The sequence below is a fragment of the Toxotes jaculatrix genome, chromosome 16 (assembly GCF_017976425.1).
Source record: "Toxotes jaculatrix isolate fToxJac2 chromosome 16, fToxJac2.pri, whole genome shotgun sequence".
NCBI lineage: Eukaryota > Metazoa > Chordata > Actinopteri > Toxotidae > Toxotes > Toxotes jaculatrix.
The window spans coordinates 12472691-12494575 of NC_054409.1; the positions used below are offsets into that span (position 1 = coordinate 12472691).

The 21885-nt window shown below is 39.8% G+C and overlaps 2 protein-coding genes across 3 annotated transcripts; both read right to left on the reverse strand.

Annotated features, from left to right (window-relative positions):
* Positions 1–313: 313 nt before the first annotated feature.
* crkl (v-crk avian sarcoma virus CT10 oncogene homolog-like) lies at positions 314–11286 on the reverse strand. The gene is made up of 3 exons (XM_041058839.1): positions 10042–11286; positions 8784–9258; positions 314–2645 (listed from the first exon to the last, which is right to left on the reverse strand). The coding sequence occupies exons 1-3, from the start codon at positions 10350–10352 to the stop codon at positions 2511–2513; spliced, it is 921 nt and encodes a 306-aa protein (XP_040914773.1). The 5' UTR covers positions 10353–11286; the 3' UTR covers positions 314–2510.
* A 4938-nt stretch (positions 11287–16224) lies between these two features.
* si:ch211-222n4.2 (uncharacterized protein LOC101885505 homolog) lies at positions 16225–20106 on the reverse strand. Of its 2 annotated transcripts, none has more exons than XM_041059312.1 (7): positions 19720–20106; positions 18756–18803; positions 18091–18208; positions 17160–17355; positions 16960–17060; positions 16797–16856; positions 16225–16579 (listed from the first exon to the last, which is right to left on the reverse strand). In XM_041059312.1, exons 1-7 carry the CDS (start codon positions 20009–20011, stop codon positions 16453–16455), a joined length of 942 nt encoding a protein of 313 aa, XP_040915246.1. In that variant the 5' UTR covers positions 20012–20106; the 3' UTR covers positions 16225–16452. The 2 variants fall into 2 exon arrangements, with proteins under 2 accessions (XP_040915246.1, XP_040915248.1); XM_041059314.1 differs by having other exon boundaries at positions 16448–16579; positions 16967–17060.
* Positions 20107–21885: the final 1779 nt, after the last annotated feature.

A 21885-nucleotide genomic window follows, 5' to 3' on the forward strand; every position in this document is an offset into this window, starting at 1 on the left:
TGAAAAGTGCTGAACAGTCACAGTCCCTCTGAAACACTGTCCTTGAAAAGTTTTCCATTCCCCATCTCCAGGTCAGCTGACTTTCTTTTCTTAGCACTTCATTAAAATTCATTAATTGCTTCCTTTCTCCTGGGCGCAGCCAGAATCAAAACTGGAACTGTCAAAAATTAGAGCAAGAGCAACTGTCCTGTGCTCCAGATACACAACCTGTGACGCCAAGCTGCTGCAAACACGTCCACACCCACCCATCTGTTAAAAAAAAAAAAAAAAAAAAAAGGCACTGAGCACATAGAGCACACCAGAGCGCCTTAAAGAAGTAGACGTAAATTTTATTTACTTGTTCTGTACATAAAGGGTCAATACCAGCACAGGTGTTAACCATGGGAAATATTAACACATGTAAATGGTATAAGAAAATAAAAGGCACAATTTTCAATTCTTAAGTAAAAGACAGGCTTTTCTAGAATATGAGAAGAGAGCACAGTAATACTGTTAATGCCATTACAAAACAACTCAGAAGCATGAGAAAAGCGAGTTCACGTCAAGAAAGGAACTAATCAGGGTGTATTGCTTAATTAGTAGATTTCATTATGTTTGATGAGGAAAACCCGCACTGGTTTGTTTGTACAGACCAGGAGGGATTAAAATAAGAGAAATCTTTATTTAATAAGGAAATAAATGACATTAAGCAGCATTTGGCCGGGTAGACTTCCCCAGCCAAGAGGTCATGCTCAGAGGCAACCAGCAGGCATTTTTCCCTTTTGTAAATGTCATCCTAGGTACTTTTGTTTAATAAACATCACTCATTTTAACAAAAAAATGCTTGATTTAACAGCTGACTACAAACTGACAAAAAACCAAAAACAAATTGGGATTCAACTAAAAGCTGCACAATATTACTCTGAGTGAACGGCTGAGCGATGATTCGAACAGAGAGCACTACGAGGGGAAGTGAGCGAAATAGCTCATTTTTACAGCAGAAATCTGGGGTGTCGGCACTGTTTGCACAACTGTTTAATCCTTGGCTCCTACTGATCAAACAGAACTGGTTGCAGCACAATATGAAACAAAGATGCTTTCCACTACTCCGATAGAATCCGTTTGCATAAAAAGGGTCAAAAATTGTGCACAGACCGAATATTTAAGGAATAAAGCAGATCGAAATCCTAAACTGACAGGAGTAACATCACATTAAAAACATAAGCTTAGAGAGGGGATTGCATGCACTAAAAGATGCATTTATCTTGCTCTCTTAAAAAGGCATTAATGGGATCTCATTGGCTTGCAGAGACATTTCCTCCTTCCCTGACCTACGCCACTGAAAGCGGAGCTTCTCACCTCAGTGGAAAGCCTTTAAGTCCAAGTGCCCACACTGCGTTTTTAGCTAGCCTTGTAGTCAGATGCTCGTGGGAAGTGCTGGCCAGGGCTACTGCCGTTGCTATTTGACTTTTGGAAACCTGTTCAAAGCTTGGCACTCCTTAGCAAAAAAAAATGACAATAAAGAGAGGTACCAAGTGGACATGCAAAATTACCCCTCAACCATTTATCTTCTCCATGTCACAAAAAAAAAAAAAAAAAAAAAAAACAACAACAAATGAACATAAATCTACTGTTGATCATGTGGCGCAAATAAGAAGAAGATGAAATCACATATGGCCGTGTCACGTCTTAAAAACAAAAGTTAAATAAGTCTCATCAGCCAGACTTGTGCCAGGTTGGATGGGATTATGGGATTATTATCGAGTCACAACCAAGGTCATCCACAAACCCATCTCTTCTGCTTCCTCCTGACTCCAGTCACACATCACGTACACACCAAAGAAGTGTCAACCTGAATACCTTATGGACAATAAGTGTGTGTAACGTGTGTGTTTGTGAGATGGTTAAGGTACAACAGTGACTTGATTGCTTGGAGAAATAACATTTGACTGGCTGGTTAACTCCTCATAGCCTCAGTGCTCTCCCATAGGGACTTTGCTTTTTCCCTACTTCGTACTAATATCCTCACGCCAACAAAACAAACGCACACCAACACTTTCTAAAGTCCCCAAGACTTCAAACATAACAAATATTCAGAGAGATCAAATAAAAAACAGACATGTTGTGATGCAATGTGGTAAATATCTATTGTGAACACACACACACACATGCACTTATGCATACATACATACACACACACACACAAAACACACTCATACAAACACACACTCACACTGATGCCCAGTGATCTGGAAATAAAAAAGACACTAATGCAAAAACACTGCCCAGCCTGGAACCAAGACACGAGAAAGGGAACTGGGAGAAGTGGGGTCAGGTTTTAGTTTGGATCCAATGTCCAAAGCTGTAAACAGTCAGAAAGCCTTGCAACGGTTGGCAACAACAGAAGGGTCGCTATCATGGTACAGCCCCAAGCAGGCAAGCACGTAACCGTGGTGACACTGGCGGGAAAGGTGGAGACAGCCAGCAGATTTGGGTACACGTCGATACTGGCGAGAGGCTCCCGTCGAAGGTCAGTCACTCTCATCCGGATTCTGGGGGTCTATGATTTTGACATGGGTGAATGGGAAGAGACCCCGCCGTCCGTTCACCTCTCCCTCCCACTGACCGCTGATGTTCATCCGTGTAACCTTGACAATATCACCAACCTTAAGAAAAAAAAAATAAAAAGGACAGGAGGCTGAGTTACAGGAGGAGCAGGACTTGTCTGCAGTAAATCTAACTGTATTTTTGAATAATATATACACCATACATGGCCTTCAGTATGATGTACTGGAGTTATTTTGCATGCACATTAGACACGTAAAAAAAAAAAAACTATTTATAAAAACACTTCTAACCTCAGTCATGTGGTTTCAAAATACTGTTTTTCATAAACCACGGTGGCAGTGCAGCATTTAACTGACGCGCCTTACAGCGTATGAGTGCAGACACACTTTGTAAAGGCGGCCATGATGTGAATGTCACTCAACCAGCCCATGTATCACAGTTTAAGCTCTGTAACACTGCAACTCACTAAATAGATTAGAAAGCAATAACTACACAAACATTATTATAGCCACAATTCAGGTAACGCCATTTCTTTGACGGTGAACATGTAATTACACAATTACATCATTTTCTATCACATAATAAATGGAGCAAAGAAGTTATAGAATGACTTAACAGTGGAACACAGTCTGCAAGTGTAATTTTCACACAATATACCTGCAGATAAAATGTCAAAAGTCAAAGAGTTAGTTTGAATTTTTAGCTGGTGATTAACTGTTGCACCAGACCCCATTTTTCATGGCCTAAGGAAAAAACAAAATATATTTTGCATGTAACAATAATGTTTATCTAAAAACCTGCTCCAAACAACACTAACAATTACCTGAGCTTCCACAACATTCAGTACAACTGATGCATTAGTACATTACTTTTTTTTTGTTTTTAAGTACAATTCTTCCACATGCCCATTACACTGTGGCTTAAACCGATGACAGAAGAGCACAGAGCAGTCGCTCAGATGGGTTTGTGACACTCAATGTGACCCCAATCTGTTTAAACCATATGTTCTTTATCAGGATTAGAAGGGAAAGTCTATCATGAAAACCATGATTGAAACGTGAATGTGGGGGCACTATTTGTGGCTTTAACTTAAGAATGAGGCTTCAAGGACATCCAGTCCTAGACATCATCTGTAACAGTAATCCTTTACGCCACTGTGGAATGACAAGAATGCTCTTAGTCATAAAAGCTTCTGTGGAATCCGTCTGTCAAAGAATTATTTACAAAAAAACCCCAAAACATTTCCATTGAATGACCCTCTTCGAAAGAATCATGATGTAGTAAATCACTCACTCACATGAAACAAAAAACTTAAAGGTGAAAAAATATCAGGTTTTCACCTTTAAATTTCCATCAAGTTTTAATTTTGAATAGCTGAATTACTCATTATATTTAAATGGATAACATACATAAATCTTCATTCAAGAAAGGTCTGTCGTCATGGATGCAGACTTTGTTTAAAAGTCTTAGGTGTGCCGAATAAGTCCTTGTCAACCTAGTAACTTTAAGTCATACATAACTGAAATTACAACAAATCCTAACATATCAAATGTATTACAACCACACAAAAGCTCAGCATAAAAAATAATGTAAAGAAAAAGAACACTCATTCTTTGCAATTAAAAATGAACAAGTGTAGCTTAAAAATCTAACTCTAAAATACAGAGCCCATAATCTAATTTCATGTGTTGGTTACTGCCTGTCTGTGAAGTAAATAAATAATGGCTCTGAGCTTCTGCTCCTCAAAACCCAGATGCCCCAAAATAGACACAGCACCAAACTAAAGGGTTTTTGCTGTAAGCCATGACCTATTATGAGACAACAATAGACACAGATAGAAGAGACAAGATGAGACGTGGTAAGGTATGTGTTTTTGGTGCAAAACAAGTTTTAGACCAGTAAATCAAACCACAGTAAATCCTAGGCTTCAGCACGTTTTTTTTTTTTTACCCCAATGATTGGATTCTAAGATTTCTGGTGGCTTTTCTGTTCTAGTAATTACAACAGTAACGCTGATTACTCAGTATTACAGTTGTGCAGTTACTAAAAATTATGGATTTTGTGCTTATGCTCAAAATCTGCTTAGGCCCTATCTGTTTAGTTTCTTACATCTTTTTTTCCAATACACAAAATACTGAAAGATTAGTCAGTTTCCTTTTTAAAAACATAGTGCATTAACATGTAGAATTGTTGCAGACAAACATCTGAGTAACAGTACACTGGAGAGCATGTAAGGGTGTTTCTCAGCCCTCCTGTGTGAGGATTGCGGAACACAGGCATTCCAGAAGAGTAGCAATTGTACCTGCACTACACTTGATGCACATGCATTCAGTAAAACCATACAGATGCCTGGGTTATCCATTTGCTTCTCTTCAGGGGGGCCATAAACACAACCCACATGCAATGACATCTTTATGTCTTAACTGTAGCTGTTGTTCTTAACTGTAAAAATAAAAAAAATGAAAAGGACTATTCAGACTAGACCTCTGCAGCATCAGCCTCTGCTCTACTCATCTTTGAGCTCCACACTAAGTATTAAAGCCTGCCTTGCTCTTGAGAGTGAGAAAGATGGTGCCAACAAGCAGAGACGAAACTTCTTTACCTAACGTTAACATGACGGAGAAAAAAAATAAAATAAAAACAAAGAACGGTGTTACCTTCAAGCACACCACTTCCACAATTCCTGGTCATTTCTAAAAATCCACACTTATTTGTTGACATCATCAAATAAACAAAGTTGAACCAGGGCAACAAACCTAACAAAGCTGGACACAGTCTGACAATTAACTGGTGTAATTTAAATGAGTTGAGTCAAAAACGAAAGAGAAACCCACATCTAGAGAACTATTTTCAGACCTACCGATGTTCTCACACTGAATTTGCATATATAGCTTACTCCAAAAATAAAATGGATATATTCATTGCAAGAAAAAAGAGATTTGAAATTCACTACAAATTGAATTCAATCTAAGTCTGATCAACACTGTGTGAGGAAGGACTGTGATGTTTGCGTCACACTTTCCCCTCACATTCTTCCTACTGTCTTGTTTAGTGCCTGCGAATAGAGCAGCACCAGGCTGAAGCAACTGCAGCAGCACGTATTTGAACAGCCTCTCTTTGTCTGCAGGTTTAAAAAAATATGGAAGTTCAGAAGCGGTTTTCACAAGCACGGTGCATTTGAGGTGTGGCAACGTAGACCTGAAAATTCTGCTGAAAAAGATGCAAAGCGACTCACTTATAATCTCACAGCAGCTCTGGTCACTGTTTCCCACTATTGGGGAGGACATCATCATTTCCATTCTGCATCTTGTTCACATGTTAAGAACAGGTTATAGCATTTTGACAGAGGACAACGTGCATTTCTGGCAGCAGGCTAAGGAAAGATACAACATTGATTGGACTTAATAGGCATTACTGAGTCACTAAAAAGTATCTGAAATACATCATCATTCATCATTCAAACCAGCTTGTGACACACACATGACACCATCACGATTAATCAAAAAAGTACTTCCTGTGGTAATAACTCATGTATTAATACACAGGAAATAGTATTTTGGATGTTCTTTCAGGAATCAAATCTGCACTGGAATGGGAACAAGCTTATAACTGTCTTTTTTAGAGGGAGAAACATGCAAGATGTGGGTCTACTCAACACTTAACTCATGTCTGAATCATAAAATCAGCAGGACAGCGCTGTCTCTGATCGGCAACTGTAGCTCCATGCGTTTCACTGCTGTGTTGTGCGATCACACAAGACTGCATAGCGAAAGTGCCAAATAAAGTTAAGTTTCTGTTCTCACATGTTCGCTTTGCTTGACTGATTCCTTCGTTCTCTATTGCCCTCTCTCTGTCTCTTGTTGTGGAGTTGGTTAAATTAAGAATTAGTTATCATTTATATTAAATGGGAGCTTCCATCCCTACTCAGTGCAGCTGCTGACAAAAGATGCGTGACGACAGGCAGCAGTGGGTGCAGACACTGGCCAGCTGACATGTCTTGTTTACCCATTTAACTCTACTTACAGTGTCAGTCTGAAGGAGGTATTAGGCATCTCCTGGTTTAATGTCGTTATCAGTTGGCCTACTTATAGAAAAGGGACACAAGGGAGAGAGCAGCGAAGCCAGGACTTATTACGTTAGAGGGAGCTGTCTAACCTTTAGCAAGAATACCATTCATCAGGTTTGCTCATGGTCCAAATTTACACCCGCATTTCTGTACAAGAGTCACAGGGCCATGAGTATCACTGTACCCAGCTGTAGCAACCTAGATTTCCTCCTACATCCACTCTCGCACTCTGATGTGAGTGAATGGCAGCAGAGGTAGGATAAGATACCTTTCATTTTCATCCCTCCCCTGAGGGTATCACTACAGCTCAGTCTGCTATCAGAGCAGAGCTTCCTGGAGCCCCACTATATATGTAAAGTGCGGGCAGATCATTACAACACATGCTTCAACATGTTGCCACAGTCAAAGTGGATTTGTATTAGCCAGAGTGCACTGCTGAGAAATGCAACACAGAAGTGAAATAGAACAGTGCTGAAGCCCATTAGCAGCTACCTGGTTAGCAAGAACACTGAGGTAGAAACACCTGGCTGAACTGGGGCTTGGTGAAAAGTAAGTCACAATAGTGTGGTTAGACTCTCCACAGAGACCCCACCAACCCTCAATGTACATCTGCCAATTGGTATTTTGCATTTAACATTCTAAGAAAGAAAACACCATTCTGTCAAACATACAAGCTACACATGTCCAATACCTACTCCCTCACCCAACCATAACTTCCTGCCCAATCAGAAGAATCAGTGTCCAATTATCTCACACCAAACAATAAATGCAGCTGGCAGTCATTCATTGTCATTGTGTGCTAGCAACAGGTAGTATCCCACCGCCACAGCATTAGTGCACTGCCAGTACTCAGAATGATGAGTTGAGGTTGACCAGAGGTTAACTTAAAAAAACATAAACATGAACCACCTGCAGAAAGGGGTCCTGCAAAGCTATAGATCCCACCATACACTTCAATACATTCGATATATTTTGTGAACAGAACAATTAATGGGGAACCAGAATGTCTGAAAGACCGCTTCACAACCCCACCCACTGACAACAAAAGGTGTCAAGCAGCCAGGGCCGCCGCTGCAGTGAGAACATAGTCTTAAATGTTAGAGGACTGGAGAAGCACCACAAGTTATCTTAAAACACTTTCACACATAGTACCAGCAAGACTGCTGTGGTAACTCTGTAGGCCACAGTGGTGTTTCCCCCTCCTTTCATTACTAGCTTCTGAGTCCAGCAATTTCAAAGCAGAACACAGTTTAACAATACTAGAAATTGTGAAGTGCCAAAAATATTCTGTTTTCGGTGTGAAATGGGCAATTTCTGTCCTTCAGTTTTCAGTGAAAATTAAGAATTATAAAATAATTATTTTTTGCTTAGTCTTAAGCACCATTTTGCTCAAGACTGTCAACATGATTTACATGCTTGACCTGGGAATCTTGCAGCTTCTCCTGTGAAGGACCACTGACAGGTTGTTATGATTTAAGGAGCAAAAAGATTTTTTGTCAACCTCTGAGCATTTGTCTAGTCATCTGTAGCAGACTTTCTTAGTAAAATGAAATGCTTCTACACTACTAAATACAATCTGCAATGTTTTATCTTAAAAATGAAAAAAAAATACTGAATTAGCTGGACCACAAGTGTCTTGTGTTAAACAATGCAATTGGACACATCTTCAATTTCAGTATTTTGGTAAAAATGTTGAGTCAAAAGATGTGTGGCTTTAAGCTGAGTAGACTGCTACAAGTTGTGTTTCATGCACTTACTTGGCATAGAGGGCTACTGACTGTTGTTGCATTTCAAATGAAAAGTATAGGCAAAATAGAACATACAGGTTATGACATAAAAAATAAGCTGGAGGTCCAACATAAGCTGTACTCAGAAAATGTTAAGGAGGTCTTTAACTAAACACAAGTTCAGGTCAGAGCCCTCCAATAACTTGTCTCCTGACTGCAAATATTTGACCCACTTCATAAAGACAGAATGGTTCAATGTCGACTAAAATACCTTATCTCTAAGAATAGCTGCATTTTATTAATGCATAATTTTGAACAGCAGGTGAAGTCAATGTGGCCCCCGAGAAAGGCATGAAAGGAAGGGAGGAGAGATAAAGAGAACAGACAAAAGGCACATTTTAACATAAAACAGGGGTATGAAGTGAAAGTCCATTTTACAATACCTCTAGGGCAAGAGCTGTTTTATCATAAGCGCACGGCACTCGTCTCTGAATGGCCTTTGCCATGACGGGGCCGTTCTGCATGGACGGTAGAGGGTTGATAACTGCTCCAGGTGTGCCAGGAGGTAATGGTGAAGGTGTCTGGGGCTGAGCATAGGCGTGGACAAGGGCGTGGGAAGGCTCGGGGATCCCATAGCTGTTGGAGTTGCGAGATCCAAGGGAGGGCTGGCCAGAGTGGGGTGAAGGTCGTACCACTTTCTCCACATAGGGCACAGGGATCATCCCGATGCGCCCCTCTTTACTCTTGGCACTCCACCACTGCTCCTCTGGCTTCTCCAAGATGATAAGGATCTCCCCCTTCTTGAAGGGAAGGTCCTCTGCATCGCTGCCAGTGAAGTCATACAGAGTCCGCACATACTCCAGGTTCTCCTCTGGGGCACTCATGGACTGGATGGCACCACTCACTGAGCTTGGGTACCTTGGGAGGTCACCATAATGAGGCAAAACAAAGAGATATAACACTGTTACCAAAAAAAGTAGGCACCTTTAGATGAAAGTGGGACAAGTGACACACTTCTCTTTGTTGAACAGCATGTCCATAAAAATGATGTTAGGTTAAAAGGCCCATTCTACATTATGCAAATATGACTTAAATGCGCCTCTCCAAGAACACTTGTATTTGAATGTTTACTAAGGTAGTGTACACAAGTGGGCGACTACACAAGGGCAATCTAAGTATCCATCTTAATACCCAACATCTTGAAACAAGAACACATATACGACAGTATAAACACACTTCATAACATGCACAATTAAAGCTGAAGATGAACATGTAATATGTGGTTAAAGTTATGGTTGTGTGTGAGCAAACACTGCTAACAAGAATACATAAACCTGCAAGCCACAGACTTTACCAGCATCTTGGCTTGTGATTGTTTATTCTTCCAAACTGGTGTCTTGGGACACCACAAGGCCTTAAGGAAAACAGTAAACTGGAAGTGTGGTCCTGCTGGTGTGTCCAAGAGTTTCAAATGTGTCAAAGTGAATGCTTCAAGAAAAAAAAAACTGCAGGGTACTGCAGTCCTACTGAAAGTCGGTTAGTTCTGATAGACACAGGTGGCCTAGTTGACCTAGCTCACACAGTCGTTAAGTGCAACTCATACCAATGAAGCTCATGAGGTTTAGTGTTTTATCATCATGCAAATCTTCTGTCATCTATAACCACGATAGTTAGTGGAGGGGTGCAGGGTGACTTCCCTACCTGGGTGCTGGCTCTATGAGAGTGGTCGTATCCAGGTAGTGGATTTTGTAGAAGTCCAGGAGAGCAGGGAGGTGGTCAAATTCCTGATCGCCTATCTTAAACCTCTTGCTGGGCAATGAGTTGATGATATAGTGAGACACTTTGGAGTTTTCAGATACGGACAGCACGTAGTCGCCGGGGCAGGTCGACGAGTCTCGCACAAGAAACATGCCATGTCTCTGTCCTTGTAACCTATTCTGTGCCTCTTGTCGTGACACGGGTCCAAAATACCAGGCGGACCGATCAGACGAATCAAACCGAGCATTTGACATTTCTGTTCAAAAATAAGTTAATATCAATCTACAGATAGGAAAAAGAAAAGAAAAAAATTACAAAAAAAGACTAGGCAATAAGTTAAAACGTGTATGCGTGATGGAATTGGCCAATCACAGCAAATTGGAGGATTTGGAAGACACAGGGCAGGGCATTCGTCGCCCTGTGAGGGTTTCGAGTGATTTCAACAGAAACGCCGCAGACTCCGGAGACCTCTTATTTAAAAACAAAAAAACTAACAACCAAACAAAAAAACAAACAAACAAACAACCTGACGTATTCAGAGACAGGCTGCGACTGGCTTGATCCAACTTTGGAGCATAATGTCGTTCCTGTGTTCAGCAGTCAGTGGCTGAGTGATTGTTTGAGCGGCCAAAACAGAAAAGAAAAAATAAAAACTTACGACAAACATCGACGGAGGCCGAAGCAACAAATGATCAATGAAGCTTCCCCTTTTCGTTCCGCCTTCCGAGAAAACACCAGGCTTCTCTTCTAATAATTTATCTCCTCCACTCAGTGTCAGTTATGAGAACGGAAAAGGTGGCCTCAGTTTTTCATCTGATAAATCCTCATGTCTTGCAAAAGGCTGCCAGTAGCCGCAGGTCGGAAACGAAATGATGACTTGATTTCTTCTTGATCTTTCGTTAAGGCACACGTCATGGAAATGCGTTTTTGAATCCCTTTCTCGAGTCAGAGCGGACTTTTGAAGCAGCACAGCAAAAAAATGGCGGCCCGCAACACGTCTTCACACAAAAAATTATTTCACAGCAGCGGCTCGTCTCCTGCGCGTGCATCTCAGGCGCTAGAACGTTATACTGTAGCTCTCGCGTGCATTCCCGACTGCTCACGAGGGATCCCGGCTTAACGATTCTATATTTTATACTTTCCCTTATTTCTGCTCGTCCCCCCCTCACCCGAGACACCAGAAGTGCGAGTACGAGACCGAAAAATGGCGACGGGAGGGCAGGTCCCGCTTTCTATCTGCACGTCACTGACGCCTGGAGGTGGGGGGGCGGGTTGGAGGAAGGGGGTGGGCGGGTGACGAGACACGGACGGCCCCTCACCCTCGTGTAGAAAGCGAGGTGTCAATCATGTTTCCATGACACAGCTAGAGAACATTTCGTATGACAAACCATAAAGCAGTGAAAATACATTACAGCCCGATATTTAACAGCTACTATGTGTGTTTATATGTGTTTAACAGCTACTACTTATGTGCAGCCCTATTCTGCATTATTGCATTATTATGATAGCACTTAAACCAGAAAAAAGGATGGATAAACATCCAGTGATCATGTACAGCCCCATGTTTTAACTGATTCGGATCCAGTGGTTGGTATTACAAAGTAAAAGCAGCAATACCACAATGTTAAATTACTCCATTACAAATAAAAAACCTGCATTTAAAATATTTCTTAAGTAAATTACCGAAGTATTATCAGCAAAATAACGATGATGAAATATCAAGTATCAAAAGTAACAGTACTTGTATTGCAGAAGAATGGGCCCTGAGAGTGTTGTATAATAGATTATATTACTGGATTGTTAATATTGAGGCATCCTGTGTAAGTTTAGGGGGTGGAGGTAATTTTAACTATTCTGTAAATCTAGAACAATGCATGTGTTCTGCATTAAATCTTAATCTAAAAAGTAGTAACTATAGCTGTCATAATGTAGAGGAATAATCGGTACAATATTCAGATTTGAATTTTAGTTAAGCAGGTGCCATTTGCCAATGTCATTTGAGATGCTATAGCCACACATCCAAGTTCACTGGGCTTAGGTCAGAGTTTAAATTCACGATATTTGCTGCATAACGAGTGATTGCAGACTTAATTATGATAATTGCTGACTGTTTTACACCCAGTCATTTCTGATAACTCATATCCGATGGCTTCCCTCCAGACACAGATCAAACAGGGATATACTCTGCTGTGAATCTGCTGCAATTCTGGCAAGATTTTCATCTATTACACTGTATGTCTGTAACTTACTGTGGCTTTATGCAAAGTTTTTATGTTTGTAATTCAAAGTACAGTATATTTGCTCAGTCAACAGCTATTCAATACCACCAGTAAAATGCTTTAACATATTTCCCTATTTTCATTTCCTGTTGCTCTTCAACTTCCCTTCCATTCAATCTCATAATAAGTATAATCTGGCACAGAAGTGTGACACATCGATTTGGAGCTCACCAACCTACCTAACCCACAATACAATATGCTGAAAGGAGAGAGTGAATTTAAATGCAGGGGACAGTGCCTCCAAAGAAGCCTTAAGAAAGAGTAATACAAACAGAAAAAACATATTTGAAAACACTGACTGCCATGACCAGCCGTCCAATGTGGCGGGACAACTGCTGTTCATTGATGACAGTAAAATATATAAAGAGGTAGTTCTGCTCCTCTGGTTGTGGAAGTTTTCAGTGACCCTGCCTCGTGAGGCTGCAGCTGGCACAGAGCAGCTCTCATCACTGCAACACTGTCTGAATTTTAATAGATTTGCACCCACTGGGTCTTACTGGCTAATGCCTGCCAATTCCCACATTTCCACAAAGATGCAGTGATGCAACAAATTGGGAAGAAAAAAAATTAACAGGGTTTCTTCCTCCGCAGAAGTATAAGTAAGAAATACTGATATTTATGGACACATATTGTTTCGCTCTGTGCATTCACGAAAGACTATTCAACCATACAAATGGTTTAATCATTCTGTTTTAATCATATATTCTGATTTAGTTGCCACAAAGTGGTGACCACCATTCATTTAAGATTTTTTTTGGGAGGTCACAAAATGGACATATAGATATTTGCACATAATTTTGTTTTTGTCACTATATCCATGCTGAACTATAACCATTTCATGCTGAGTAGGAAACAAATGAAACTAAAGGTAATTTCTGTGAGTTTTTGGAAATGAGGCTAAATGAAGTTATGGCATACCTGTATGTGACCAGCTGATGAACATGTGAAGGCTTTGATTGAATGGATGTTTCTTCAAGAATACCTCCATCTAGTGGGTACATGCAAGAGGCCTGTCTTAATTTAAACACTGATAGTTTATCCCTAACTCTTTAGACTGTTGCAGCCACAATGAACGTTACAGAAGCTGAAGAAGTACAACTGTGGCCTTCAGCACATCTGCCTGAGCAGAAATGCACACAAGGATACTTTAACTAACTAAATGAGGTTATCTTGCTGACTCCTCCTCTGAATTAAAGACACTTGTAGGATAAAACTCCCCTCCAGGCACAGAATTGCTTTTCTAACCATTACTCCATGTCTGTCATTGCTGTATCAAAAATGTGCCTTATGGGCTGGGCTACATCATGGAACTGCATTGTGATAATAAATGAACAAACAGAAAAGACAGGGCCACTCAAGAAATGCAGTGATGGATAGATGGGGGGAAAAAATCTTGTTTGCAATATTATACAGCTATGTAAAAGAGTGTTTCAATCTATATATTTAACTGTTCATAATGGATTTAATTGTTAGCTTTTTTTTTTTATAAACCTCTGATATATGTCCAAGGGAAAACGAGTGCCCATGAAAACAAGAAAAGGTGGATTTCACCTTCCTTCTGTAGGTTTATGCTGAGGTCATGGCAGCCTGAAATATGGTGGGCAATTCTCCATTAGAGTAAGAAAGTGGGGGTACATCTTGTGGGGACTTGATGATGTGGATTTGTAGAATACACGGAGGCTGAGCGTTGAACTGAGAGGTCATTTTAAGTCTGCTGGGTGAGCTACTCCCTTAATGTACTGTTGCTGAGACTGATGGTAAAGTTACATCTCAGTCATCAAGAGCCATTTGCATCAGTCCCCATGTGCTATGAATGCCAAAATGAATACACCGGATTACTGTATAATCATTTGATTACAGCATGAAAAGATATTTCTTCTTAAAGGTTCTAAAGGTGGAGTAGGCTAAGCCCTCGGTTAATGCCATGTACGATCTGCCCCGCCTGGCTGCATGCAGTTCTTAACCTGCCCTACACTGTTGCACAACTGCACACTAAGTTCTGATTCTTGTTATGAAATTAGGCTAGGTGCTTTTTAATTCGCTGATTTTCCCATGACTGTGCACCATCTCACGGATAAATGTTTACATGATTGCTAAAGCTACAGAAGTTTAACTGGTAAGGGAACATAGCCATGTGACTAAATCTTAAGTCTTTTACCATGTTTATGAAGCAAATAAATCACTATCTGGAACATGATTAATTTGATTTTATGATCATTTCATTGCATTTTGCAGATAAGCCACGATAAATACTTTACATAAATAAAGTTATGTGAGATTTGAATAGTGGGCTTTCTCTCGGTAAACATGACAAATTATAATAATGCCATTTATAGCACTTATCAGAACAGAGGTTAAAAAAGTGAGACAAAGAGACAGAAGCAGAGACCAATTTCACTCCATTCTCATAGTTGAATTTGTTGTGTCATGTGATTACAGTTCTAAAATAACCACTTCCCCCTTGTTTTAGCTAAAACGCTACACAAGTTTAAACTGCAGATTCTCTGCAGTACGTGTGTATTCAAAGGTCTTGGACCAAGTTAGTATTTTATTTCCACAACATTCTAGGAGATTTTATTTTTGCAACAAATAATTATCACTTATTTTCACATGCACAGCTAATAGATATTAATCTATTAGCTGTGCATGTGGTTAATATAGACCTAGTTGTTAGTGGGACTGACAATACTGCAAGGCATTGTGGGAGTTTTGTAGTGGTCAGGTAAGCCTGTGGCTTATGAGTTAGAAAGAAATGATTTCTAAACTCTAAGTAGGATCAAGATTTTGTTTAATTAAATAGGTTTGTGTCAAAACAACAAAAACCACAAATTTCTTAATGCAGGAAAACCTACACTGATAACCACAGCTGCATACTGCACCGTCTGGCAAGTCTGCAACAACCAGTGAAACAACCAGTTTCATTGACAGATGTTTTCACTTCCCTCATCCTCAGTGACATGATGGTACATTATCGCAGTAAAACTCACAACTTTCATTCATGTATGAACATGGAAACCAGCACTGACATAATTACTGTAAGCAGGGTAACCCCTCTGGCTTATCTTCTGTTATATTATGATACATTATGTATGTATAAGTATGCACAGGATAACATACACTAAACAGTAAATTCTGCACACCCTTTGCTTGCTAAAAGAAACAGATTGTGAAAATGTGCAGAACAGGAAGAGGCACCAGTCTGGGTAGAAAAAGCACAAGATGACAGTGCTGTTTTGTGTTTAGACGATTTATTAGAGTTTTGTGTCAATCTTGCTCAGTTGTACTGCTAACACTTGGCCAGTCAAGGTTTGTTACTTATACATACAGTGTTGACCAATACAAAAAGTGCCTGAGAAATAAGCCAGGTAGTTTCTTGAGTCTAATTAATTGCACACATTTTAAGAAATTTTGGTTGTTTGCAGTGATAAAATGTTTAATACTTAGCTGTGTTCAGTTCTATACACTTAAATGGAATACAACAATTCTGCCTTCATTTTTGGCAGAATTACAGCAACTGTGCAAAACTAACATTTGATTCAGTCACTGTCCAGTGGTTAAAATGGGCAGCCATTGTTAAGTCAAGATGTGTTGCCCTTTAATAGTTCAAATGTCCTAAAATGCAATATTTGGTAAAAATTCATTAAAAAAAACATTTATCATTTCCAGTTCAAAGCCTGATTTGAGACTTTGCTTCCTTCTCCTTTTGTGTGCAGAAGTAAACACTTTTAAGTCTACAGACCTTCATTTTGTTTTGTTTTTCTTTTCATACCTGTCCTTCATGAGTACATTTTGGTACCCAGAGATATATCAGTCTTTAAAAAAAAAAACAAAAAAAAAACCAGTGATATATCACTCTTTTTATAAATACCCATTATATCACTCTTTTTTAAAAAAGAGTGATATAATGGGTATTTATGTCTAAATCACTAAACATAAATACTTCAGATGTATTTTGACTACTGAGAATTTATTCCAAAAAGTACATTCGGTTTTTGTGGCTAAGGTTTTTCAGAAGAACTGTGAGAACCCCAGTCCTGAGGTGGATGCAGCTGACACTGTGGTAGTTTTAACCTTGTCACTGCACCGTCCTTTTGAAACGGTCTCTCTGTACGGCACGGGTCCTCCTCTGTCTTTCTGCAATGGTTGAGCTGAGGCTCTGTTTGAGGGCTGGGAGGACCACACCAGACTGAGAGGGTCCAGACCTAGGAAAGGAAACATCCTGTATGTGAATTTGACTGATTGAGTTGAGATGATTTTCTAGAATGAACGGCATCTTGAAAAACTGCTGTATTGGTTAGAAGTAAAGTAAAAAAGCAGAATTATGGAGGTTTGAGAAATCTGTTTCATACAGGCAAAAGATTAGAAAACTTATTTTATATAAAATCATAAAGAACCATAGTGGGAAACAGATATACATACATTTTTTCTGGAAATGTTAGAAGACCAAGTTTTGGAAATTTCTTCTCTTCAGAAGATTTGCTGAAAAGTACAAAAATGATAATGCCTTATCACAACTGTGCTAACTTCAAGGGACACTCTATGTTGGTAACGATGAAAATGATAATGATCTCTGTGACTTTACCGAGTACCATCAACTAGGTAGGCCTTTGTCAGAATGTAGTTTTCTGGGGTGATTTTCTTGCTCAAAACAATATCTCTCAGCAATGCCTTCACACGTATAATCTAAGTGAAACAGAGTTGTCATGAAATATTTCCAGAGAGATGCTAAATTTTTTTAAATTGCACAACACTGGAAAGCTTTGTTTTATGATGGGTACTTACTTCCTGAGACTGCAAACTGTTAGCATTGTAGAGCTGTCGAATGATAACCTCACACTCCTGTAGTGTGGGAGCGCGCGGTGGATGGGAAGGACCGCTGTGAATTCGTAGAGGCAGTAATGAAGTGATGAGACCCCCCTTCACCTCTGGGCTGTGGTCCTGCATGGCAGATCCTGGAATTTCGCTACACTCTCCAATGCTTCTCCCCAGTACAGTGAGATAATATCAGTTAAAAGTAACATGCAAACTGTTAGAGGTTGTTTTGTATGTAAAAGCCTCATAGCTACACGTAAAACCAGGGATCAAGACTCAAACCCATCCACTGGCCTTGTTTCTATGACAAAACCAGATGTAATCTAAAAAGGACTGTAACTATAAAATTTCATTGTAACTACATAATTTCACCTTTCCTTTATGCTACAATTTGCACATTTGCTCAATATTTGGGCAGTACCAAACCTAATGTAGTTATGCTGGCATCTCTTCACATGATTTCCTGTTTAGCAACCTGGCTGCAGGCTATCTTCACTACAGTCAAATACTAGTAGACTTTTGCATAAGCAAATACTATAAGCCCTGGATAAGAAGATGTAGTTAGCTAATATTTAAACGAATATAACTGTGAACTCATTAAACATTTAAATAACAACGAACAGTATAAGCTCTTGTGCATGCAAAGCTTTTGTGAGTGTAGGAAGAAATCCATAGCAGATAATCACAGGAGCTACAAGACTCATCTGTCTGTCTTAGCTGAGTGACAATAACAATGAATGCTTCTACCTCTTCTGTTATCACATCTAAATCACTAATGCATCTCACAGATTGTTCATGTGTGACGATCTTCTGAAGAAAATTTTCTTAAAATATAATCACACTACACTAGTATTGAGATAGGTAGAGGTAGGCGGGTGAATAAGGCTGGATGGAAATTCACCTCAGTGCCTGGTCCTGTGAGGGTCGTGTGTCCTGCAGCGGCTCCTCCAGGTAGAGTCCCGTACGAGCTTCACTTCCCTGAGTAGGTGGTCTAACACCTCGACGACTGTATGCCGGTCCTAGAACAAAGATGACCCAAGATGAAGATGGATATTGTCAAATTCTGTGGTCTAATTATTACTTGACATACTGAATTTCAGATACTAACAACAAGAACCAAAACTTTTTATTCTTGGAGTGCCTTCTAAGTAGGGGACATTATGATATACACTCTGTAAGATAACAGAAATCTGACTACTGAGATTTTGCCATACTGTTTATACCGAGGTAGCTATCCCTTTGGTTGTATTAGGCAATTGCTAGCAATCTTACAAACTGATAAACAGGACTGTTTTGTGGTACTATTGCATTTAGAGGATTAGAGGATTCACAGGATTAGCCAACATCATGCATTCCCAATTGGTTATTTTATCTATAAATTACTTCTCCACTGAGCTGAACCAAAATGTGTTATATCAATATCATAATATAAAATGTAATTTTCTATCAAGGAAGATTTTATCCATACCATCCGTGTCTACTACAATCTATCCTAGTCATGCAAGGACATCAGCTGTGTATAGCAGGGTGAAACAAAAACAACAGTAAATCTTGATTATATCTCACCTTTTCTACTTGACTTGGGAGAGTCCATTATCAGCTTATACTGCAACTCTGTAACATCCATAACAGGAGAATTTTAGTGTATGATACACTGTAGGGAGGGACATAAGAGGCCCAATCTTCTAACACAGTCCCAGCACACAGCTCATGTATCCATGGGGGCCTGTCTGCTGCGATGGTGCAAAGACAGATGACTGAGGAGTCTCCTGGTGGGTGGTGAGACGAAGTTATACGGAACTGCATGTGGCCTGTTCAATAATGTGACACCGGATCTGTGTCCACCTCCCACTGAGAAACCATCAAAACTCTGGAGTTGCTATGCGACCACCGTACCTAGATTGAATGTCTCTCTTGTCATCACCTTATTAGGACAGACAGTCAGGTCTTTGTCATTCACTTGAATTCATTACCTAAAGGGCGTGGGCACCACAAAAGGTGAGTTCATCCCTTATAAATATGGAAAATAATGAAATGGATTCTTAGGATCAGCTGGTTGCCCTTTTAGGCCACGTGTCATCTGTCCATGAAGTTGCCAGTTCCTTGATGAATGCCTTAATGCTGCCATTTTCCACTGGGAATATAAAAGTACTGTATCTGTCTATCCATTTACGAAACACACTTAGGGGCAAAATCCGAGCACACAAACTCACTTGCTTCTTCCTTTTTTATTGTGATCTTCTAACTTCATATATTGTCCTACATTTTTCTTTTCTCAGTTCCTCCCTCCTGTACTTTGTAAGTACTGTTTTGAAAAGTGCATTACAATTAAATGTTACTGACTTGCTCTTTTGATATCTGCACGGCATAACATAATTTTTCTAACCCAGCAAAGCAATACAAACCATTTACTCACCTCTAATTTAAGGGTCAACAAATATGTTTCATCATTTATGATAATTAGGGCAGATTTTTAGGTTGTCTAATGATAATAATAATAATCGTTTTCTTTCCCAACAGTTTTCTTCACCTTTATTCTCCCGTCTGAGATACTCTATCTCTGAATGGAGCCTCTCCAGAGTTTCCTTGTGTTGTTGTTGCAGGAACTGGATATTCCTCTGCATTGATGCGACGCGGGGGTCCGTGTCGCTGTGAAGGGACAGCTCTGCTGCTCTCCCGGCTCCTCTACCCGCTGAATGGACAGCAGGCAGCGGCTGCAGCTGATTCGCCGGTAAACGTCGTGGAGAACCAGGTTTCCCGAGATGCCCAACTCGGGTCCAGTGCGGCAAATGGCGCACCGGTGGGAGGTTATTACTTGACATCGCTTTGGTTCACTCGGCTAACATTCTAGCCTTCTTTGAACGGCGGTGACGACTGCTAAGTTAGCAACCAAACTAGCACCATTAGCTAACTCTGTTTTCTATCACCATCGTATTCCAGTGAACACAGGTACACTTACATTGTAATCCAACAACAGCAAGCTTAACTAGTTAGCTAAAGTTTGTAACTTGTAAACAACTCAAATACCCTGAATTTCTTTCGCACTCATTTGACATGCGCTCCACTCATACACAACGTTGCCGTGACAACCACTTGCCTATTTTTGCCCCGAGTTAAAGGTCTCAGGCAAGCTACATATAACTCCCGCCCCTTTAGTTATGATTGGCAGAGCAAACCTCCAACAAGTGGGTACGCGTTTAAACATAGCTGTGTGATTGGTGGAGCCAGTCACAGACGTTGTCCTACCTCGGAAGTGCTGCCTGACATGCAACACTTAAGGCAATATAATCTTGGTGTAATTAGAGTGGATGCAAATGATTTGTTTCCATAATTTTAAAGAACGTGTATGGTTTACACTTAAAAAATAAAATAACATAAAAATTGTATACCTGTTGTCATATATATCATTTACATTTGTCCACTGACATTTAAAATTTAAAGAGGGCACTGAAATTAACAGAAACCAGTTGCTTTATGGAATATAAGAACATATTAAAACACTATGTTTCATGAAATTACAGTATTGTGAAGTATAGATGGCTTGTAATGGATTGTCTAAGCCATGCCAAAACATTCCTTTAAGTAGACTTAATATAACATCCCGGATATCCAGTTTAAGTAGAAGTAGGTTTAATAGGTCAGCACAAGGACAGAGGCTGTACCTGCCTTGCCAACCTCACTCTAACAATATCCTGTAGCTATAGAGACAACTGAGGAAAAAGGTTCTTGTAGTAGTTAAATTGTAATCTGAATTATTCCAAGGCTACAATGAGCATGGGGAGAGTTATGACTGACTTAGTTCAGTTGCTGTATATTAAATCTATAACTGCTCTCGAGGAGATATGGATTTCAATGAGAGCATATAAAGCTTCAAGTCACATAAAACATAAGATTCTCCATAACTGTGGTGACTCAACAGCAGAGGAAACTTGCATCATTTTAAGACAAATTACCTGTCCTTTCACTTTATTCGTGTTGCAACTCTCAAACAGTAAAGGTTATATCACACACAGGGACGCTGAGATAGTGTGTCTGTCATAGATATGACAACATTAAAATGCTTTTGAGACAGTAAGAGACAATATGGAAGATCAGCAGAAGGCCTATTCTTTGGAAATGTATAGGTGCTATGGTTCTGTCCTCTCCATGCCTGCAGCGTCATATATACAATAACAACAATAACTTAATTTACAATATTTACAGGTAATACAGAATTTGTAAAGTGAAAACATAAAATGAAAACATTCAGGTATGTTCTTAACAAACATACAAAAAGAGTAATCCAAATCAATGACAGATCTACTGTGGGAGTGCACCTAGCAAAGGCTAAATCTTTGTGATGGTTACATTTCATTTTATCTTTATGTGATACACTGAACAGCAACCCCAGAACTGGTAGGGAGTCAGTATCTTTTTCAAGAACACTTCAGCAGAGTGGAAAGTTGCTTGTCATAGGGCACTGCCACCGATCTTCCTACAACAACCTACCACTGTACTTATTAAAATATTTCAACTGCTGAACAAATTATCTTTACGGTGCCTTTGACTCTTACCCAAGACACTCATCATTAGGATGGCCGATAGCAATGATTGTAAGGAACAATAAAAAGTGACACATGCATCCATTTTATAAAAGGTAAGAGGTCATCACTTTCTGCTACCTGTATCATCTTTTGAGACATTGCCACTGTATACT

Excerpts from the sequence above, each read along its gene's own strand:
- si:ch211-222n4.2 (XM_041059312.1), bottom strand. The coding sequence starts at position 20,011 with ATGTCAAGTAATAACCTCCCACCGGTGCGCCATTTGCCGCACTGGACC. Across the intron at positions 17,356-18,090 it reads TCACAGGACCAGGCACTGAG|CATTGGAGAGTGTAGCGAAA; the intron begins GTGAATTTCCAT and ends ACTGGGGAGAAG. Across the intron at positions 17,061-17,159 it reads ACAGTTTGCAGTCTCAGGAA|ATTATACGTGTGAAGGCATT; the intron begins GTAAGTACCCAT and ends TGTTTCACTTAG.
- crkl (XM_041058839.1), bottom strand. The coding sequence starts at position 10,352 with ATGTCAAATGCTCGGTTTGATTCGTCTGATCGGTCCGCCTGGTATTTT. Across the intron at positions 9,259-10,041 it reads CTCATAGAGCCAGCACCCAG|GTACCCAAGCTCAGTGAGTG; the intron begins GTAGGGAAGTCA and ends TGACCTCCCAAG. Across the intron at positions 2,646-8,783 it reads AAACAGCTCTTGCCCTAGAG|GTTGGTGATATTGTCAAGGT; the intron begins GTATTGTAAAAT and ends TTTTTTCTTAAG.